At 33.6% G+C, this 6,743-nt stretch overlaps 1 protein-coding gene across 1 annotated transcript in view; it reads left to right on the top strand.

Annotated features, from left to right (window-relative positions):
• The window catches only part of NUDT9 (nudix (nucleoside diphosphate linked moiety X)-type motif 9), a 27,341-nt gene that overhangs the window by 10,475 nt on the left and 10,123 nt on the right, over positions 1–6,743 (top strand). Inside the window, exons 4-6 of the mRNA XM_004681421.2 lie at positions 1,295–1,381; positions 4,699–4,807; positions 6,418–6,577. Of these exons, the coding sequence (XP_004681478.1) occupies positions 1,295–1,381; positions 4,699–4,807; positions 6,418–6,577 (356 nt within the window). The remainder of the gene's footprint in view (positions 1–1,294; positions 1,382–4,698; positions 4,808–6,417; positions 6,578–6,743) is intronic.

The raw sequence follows: 6,743 nt of genomic DNA, 5'->3' as shown, positions 1-6,743 counted from the left end.
GCTGCGCCACCAGGGAGGGCCTTATGTTAGTCTTTTAAAGTCAAATTCTTCTTGTATTTTACTTACACACTTGGTACTTTTCTGGGTAAGTTAAATTAAAAGACATGAGGTCTTATAAAAGAATAATCAGCAAAGGCTGACTCAAAAGATAGCTTATTGTTTTGGTCAAGACCCTTTGCCTAACAAAAACCAACTCTAGCTTGCCTTACCAAAGTGAACTTTTGGGCTATAGGATTGTCTCAAAGACTCCAAAAGAGAAATGCAGTTGTTTTTTTTTTTTAAGAACTGGGGTACAGGCCAGAGGCTCAGGGACGGCGAGAGGCTTCACCAGAGACAGAGTGGGGAGCAGAACAGGAGGCTAGGACATTTTACTAATCCATACAGAAAGTTGAACATTTGAGGAATATTGAAGAAAATTGCTCAGGTATAAGTGTTGCTATATTTACCTGACATATTTCTTAACAGTGGGTTGCCCTATTAGGCTAAATAATGGCTTTGTATTTTTTTTTTAAGATTTATTTATTTGTGCATACTGAACTGGGGTACAGAGGTGCAGGGGCGGTGAGAGGATTCACCAGAGACAGAGTGGGGAGCAGAACAGGCCAACTGAAGGAGGAGGGGAACAGCGGGTGGTTCAGGAGAAGTCTTCTGTGCCATGTGGATCCCCTTTGGGGCGGGAGATCGAACTCATGCTGAAGTGGCTTTAGCTTCTTAGTGCTGTGCTTTTAACCTTCTGAGCCACCAGGGAGGGCCCCTCTCTTGTAACATATTTTAATGGGAGGGCTTGTAGAAGAGAGGAGCAGGAAATTAGGGTGATGTTTCAGAAAGGAAAGAGAAGTACCATGAATGATAAATCATCACTGGATTGATGTTAATTAGGTATGGCATGTTTCATTCTCCCAGCTTAATGAGTCTAGTAAGGTTCAGATTCAAATTAGCAGTATAGGTGAAAGCTCAAATTGTAGAACAACTTTGGAAAAGAGAATTTCCTCTAGGTCAAGGTCAAAGCTTAAGACATGCACCAAAGAAAAAGTTATACATCTTTTCTTAGATAAGAAAATAATGTGATTTTAGTGCCATTTTTGTTGAGTGCTACTGGATTTGTGAGATAAATTTCCTTTTTTATGGCTTTTATGACAATCTTTTAGTCTTATCAGGTCAGTTAAAAGAGATGGACACATTTGTGAGCTAAATTTCCTCTTTTATGGCTTTTATGACAATCTTTTAGTCTTATCAGGTCAGTTAAAAGAGATGGACACATTCAGCTGATTTTTTATGTTTTGCTCTTTTCCAGAAATCCTGCAGGACGGACAGGACTAGCTGGCCGAGGGCTTTTGGGACGATGGGGCCCAAATCATGCTGCAGACCCCATCATAACCAGGTGGGAGCCAAAAAATACACTTAGTAGCAAAAAGCTAAAATGATTAGAAATACAGACTATAGCCATATGTTTATATACATATAATTGCATACATGTATGCACAAACCACATGGGTGTACATGTTTGCATATAAACATGTACCCATGTGTGTGCACACACATATATACAGACATGAGTATAGACATATACACACATATATACAGACATGAGTATACTCATGTCACCATAATTTCACTTTTATGTGAAATTATGGTGTTGTGCTATAAGTATAAAGCTATAGTATCAATTTGGTTTGATACTGACATTTTCTAAATAAAGTTAACTCAACAGATACTTATTGAACATCTTTTTGTTCTCAAATCAAGTAGGTATTTTACAGATTTAAAGCCCAAGTTTCAGCTTCCTGTCACTGAAGAGCTGTGGATTATTTGTAAGATGGAAAATATGAAATAAGAAAACATGTCAAAGTAAATTGGTGATACTCTAAAGGGTGCTTTAGAAAATTGGAAGATTAAATGTGGAGTGTGTTAATGTATTTTAGCTTTATATATTTTGAATAATATTTATTGGAATTGAGAAATGAAAACACCAGCTTAATTGAAATGGAAGATTCTTGTAGGAGAATACTGGGTGATGAGTTAAACTTAAAAATAACTTTTGTACAATTCTGTTGTGGATAATATTCAATGCCAAAGTTAAGGAATGTGAACTGTTAACAGTTTCTTAACAGAGGAAAGGCTTTTTTTTCTTGAGTCAGACCAATTTGGTAAGCCAAATCATACTGACAATTTCTCTTAGTGAGAATGAATCAGAAAAAGATACGTGAATTTAATGTTTATGTAGATTTAATCATCTCTATATCATCTTTTCAATACCTCTGGAATATTCTGTCATCTCTGGCATGCTTTTAATTGTGTTTACTTTTAGCATTTCTTCATTTGCTTCCTTCTAACATGTAATCATCACTTTCATTCTTTAAACAAGGCAAAGCCACCCAATAGTCTTACTTTTTAATTTGATAGTTTAAGGACCTTAATTTCTTCTAGGAGATTGTTTTTCTCTGAGGTTAAATGATTTTACTTTAACACTGTTTTCAAGTTTTTAGAAGAGGAACCAGTATTTGCCTCATGATATTATCATGCCCTTTCAATTACCTCTCCAAAGGGATCTTTACCCCATCATAAATTTTATTTTTCAACCAACTGTCCATCCACTCATCCATCATCCATGCATCCACACGTCCACACACCCACTGTCCCACCTGGCCACCCATCTGCCATCCTTCTACCTACCTACGCACCTACCTAAAATTCATTCAGACTCTGGTGCATATGAGATGGGAAGAATAATATATTTCTATTAGTGCTTATAAGTGAAATCAAATTAATGTCAGTTTCTTTCAAATTTTGGTAAGACTATTAAAAAAACAAGATTGAAACTTCTTAAGCAGAAATAAAATAAACAATATTTTATTGTTTATAAAATAAAATTAACAATATAATACTTGTACAAGAAGTAGAAAAAGGAGGCCAGTGACTTGAGAGTTAGCTTCTAATTAGTGTATCTTTATGGTGGATCAAGTAGTTACTGGGAGTGTACATTGTGTCTGTTGAGATGTTTTGAAATGGTAGAGTTTTTGAGCTTGACTTTATTGTTTTACAAATAAATGAGCCCACAAAGATCAGAGATAATCCAAAACTATAGAATAGCCTGACAGTGGCAGAATGTAGCTTTTCATTTTTATTATTGGATTAATGTTTTCCTATCTTAGTAAAGCATGTATTGACTAATGAGTTTCTCCAGATAGATGAATATCAGAGGAAATGAAGGGGTGAGAAGATGATGTTGGACAAAGAATAAACAACACTAAGTGAATAGTTTAAAATATTACTCTATTGCAGGCAGTTTGCTAGGTGCTGTTATTAGCTATTCCATTCATTTCTCACAAAACTTCTCAAGGAGGTATTAACTTCTCTACTTTGTAGATCTATTCTATACTAACTTCTCTATTTTATTGAAGACTCAGTAAGGTTAGGTGACTTTCCTCTCTCTTATAGACCTGATATTTGAACTAGAAAATTTGGCTCCCAATACTGTTTCTTTCATACCAGTATTTCACTAATGAGTAAATTATCACCCACTATTCTCCTACAAGAATCTTCCATTTCAATTAAGCTGGTGTTTTCATTTCTCAGTATTCCAATAAGCATCACATAGGTACTTTTAAAGCAAAGATTTGATTTATCTCTTTTACTTTGAAATATTTCCTGGTTCAAAGTAGCATTGCATAGTGAATTTCATAAATATCCTTGTTCATAATCTCCAGATACCTCTCTGAGAGATTTCTTATGTATCACCGTTCATACATTCACATATCTAGTTCTGCTGCTACATTATTAGCTCTTTCAGAGGTGGGATTAGACAATGAATTTGATAGTCAGCCACTGTATAAAGAAATTTGGAAACTCAGATCTAAGCTTGTTTATTTATTGAGTTTCATGTAGACTGATGATTAGCTCAGACTTTCTTTTTTGGTTTAATGTTAGAAGCTCAAAATCTTTGTTTTTGCCAGAGACTATTAGAACAATTCTTAGACTTAAGTCAGGGGAGATGCATGTGCCAGTGGTAGGAAAGTGGAAGGGGACATTTATCACCATGTGATTAATTATGGTTAGAAAAAGCTGATCCTTAATAAAAATGCATTTGTACTTAGAAAGAACAAGAATATATATGTACAATTCAATTCAAAATATAAAGTTACTATTTTTTTCACCAAACAAAAGGGCATAAAGTTTGAAAAGTACTATTTTTGAGATCAGACTAGTTGAACATATATAATGTTATTCTTTTTTTAAAAATAATCTTTTTCTGATAATGCATATTAATAAAGTAAAAGCCTATATTAAAAGATCTTTTGTACTATCTGTAGTTCTTAAAAAGGATCCTTGAACTATTTTTTAAACTCTTATGACCTTTCCTTTAAATTCTGTTCTGCTCTTAAACTTCTTTTTACAGTCTTTAAGTAGTAAAAACTGTTTACATCCTGAATTTTCATTATGTAGAATACAATATTCTTGATGTAAAGTAGATATTTGCCCTAGTTTGTAATAGTCCTAAATATAGATATTTCTTTTTTTTTCAGATATTTTTAATTAAAACATTTTTATAAAGTTAGCTTATTTGATATATATGTAAATATTTATTTTTTTTATAAAAGTGCATCTTTATGACTTTCAAATTTGAGACAGAATGTTGTCTTTTGTTCTAAGTGGGTTGCAGTCTTAAATTATTATTCACACCTTAACATTTATTTATAGGTGGAAAAGGGATAGAAGTGGAAATAAAATGGCCACTGCTTCTGGGAAAAACATCTTACAGTTTGTTGCTATAAAAAGGAAAGACTGTGGCGAATGGGCAATCCCTGGGGTAAGTATTAAAATTAAATTAACATTTAAAGTTCTTTTTAGTTATTTTTTTAATACAGGAGTTTTGTGTGTGAGTCATTTCTACCCCATTTTCTACTTCCATTTTCTTCTCACTTTAATTTGTAATTTTTCTGTCATTCTTCGTTGGCAGTGAAATGTCATAAATTAGAGTGTAGGATAGTACAACAAGACTAAGAATCTGGCGTTTTCTGAAACCCTTAGGAAATAACATGGACTTTGGAGTTAGACCTAGTTTATATCCTGGCCTTTCCTCTTTGAGCTGAGTGATGTGAAATTAGACCCTCGTTTTAAAATAAAGACAGTATCTACTTCAGAGGATCACTAGTGGCCATATATAAAGCACCCAGTGTGCAGTAAAAAATGTTGAGGCCTACCCATCTCAGAACTCAGTCCCTATTTCAAGCCCAAAGAAAGATTTTTAGCATTTTTTTGTTGAATGATGATAACTGTGGACATAAAAAAGATAACTTTTATTATTTACTGTTCCTTACAATTTTTAAAATTTCCATGGTAGCATCAGGAAGAGAGTACTTTACTTCAGTCCATGCCATTGATGTGTTTGAAGTGGCTTTTTAAAGCGTGTATGTCTATGGTGGAGGTATTCTATTTCATGTAATATTGTGAAGTGGAGATAGTTTGATGGGAGGATGATTTTATATGCATACTACTACCAGCAAGAACAGGATTTTGTTGTAGGGTAAAAATGGAATAGAGGTAAAGATTTCAGCTTACTATAATAAAAATTGATTGCTATCTACAAGCCAAACAGCTAAACTGCCTAATGCTGAGCGCAAAAAAGCAGTAATGGTTCTATCTCAGGATCTTGTATTTTTTTCTCATTTGAAATTCTAATCAGGGAACTGTTTGTCACTGATACCATTTCAAGAACTATTCATCTAATCAATGTATTTTGAATATCTCTATTTTTTTCCACTAATAATTTAGACTTGCAGGATACAAAAAGCAATATAAGTCAGAATCCCTTTTCCTCTTGGTGCTCATATTCTAGTAGAGGGTTGCAGATATTATAAAAACAATTGGTTATTGTATACTAGAAAATGATACCATATTAAGAAAAAAATTAAAGCATGGTAGGAGACTAGGAAGTGTGTGAGTTTCATTAGACCAGTAGTCCCCGAGAAAGTGTTAGTAAATAGCTGAACCTTGTAGTTAGAAAATGAACTTTGTCCCATCTGGAGAAGAGCATCTTGGGCAGAGAGAATAGCAGGTACAAAGAATCATCCTAGGAAGATTGAGGAGATCAGTGTGGCTGGAATGGAATGAACAGTGGGGGAAGTGTTAGCATACTATATCTTTTTTCTGCCTTCTGGCCTCTCTTACTTTAGTTGAGTTTAGAAAATACCAGGAAATGAGTCTGATTGACTTAATTTGCCATAAGCTGACCTTGCACCAATGATTGTGGTTAAATAACTGAGGTACTGTAAAAGACTGTTTCTACTGGAAACAAGTGGTTGTGACAAGATCATATTATGGATATAAAATAATGATTGTCCATTACATCATTTTCATTACATGTTTATTGACTGGTTTAATAGCTTATTACTTAAAAAAAATATATATGACTCTTAGGGGATGGTGGATCCAGGAGAAAAGATTAGTGCTACCTTAAAAAGAGAATTTTGTGAAGAAGCCTTCAATTCCTTACAAAAATCCAGTGCTGAAAAGAGAGAATTAGAGAAGCAGTTGCACGAACTCTTCAACCAGGAACATCTAGTGGTAAGAAATGATGGTTTGGATTTGGTCCTGTGGGTTAATAAAAATTACTCAAAGTTCATCTGAAATTTTGGTAGATATTTTTCAAATAAAATGAAGTATGTACATATTTAAAATACATATTAATCAAAACAACTTAGATTTTCATTGTAAATAGATTTCTACTTAAATTTTATAACTCA

Source organism: Condylura cristata, unplaced genomic scaffold (genome assembly GCF_000260355.1).
Source record: "Condylura cristata isolate star-nosed mole 26May11 unplaced genomic scaffold, ConCri1.0 scaffold00012, whole genome shotgun sequence".
Classification (NCBI taxonomy): Eukaryota; Metazoa; Chordata; class Mammalia; order Eulipotyphla; family Talpidae; genus Condylura; species Condylura cristata.
The sequence above is the reverse complement of the archived record's forward strand: the minus strand, read 5'-3'. Positions and strand labels throughout refer to the sequence as shown.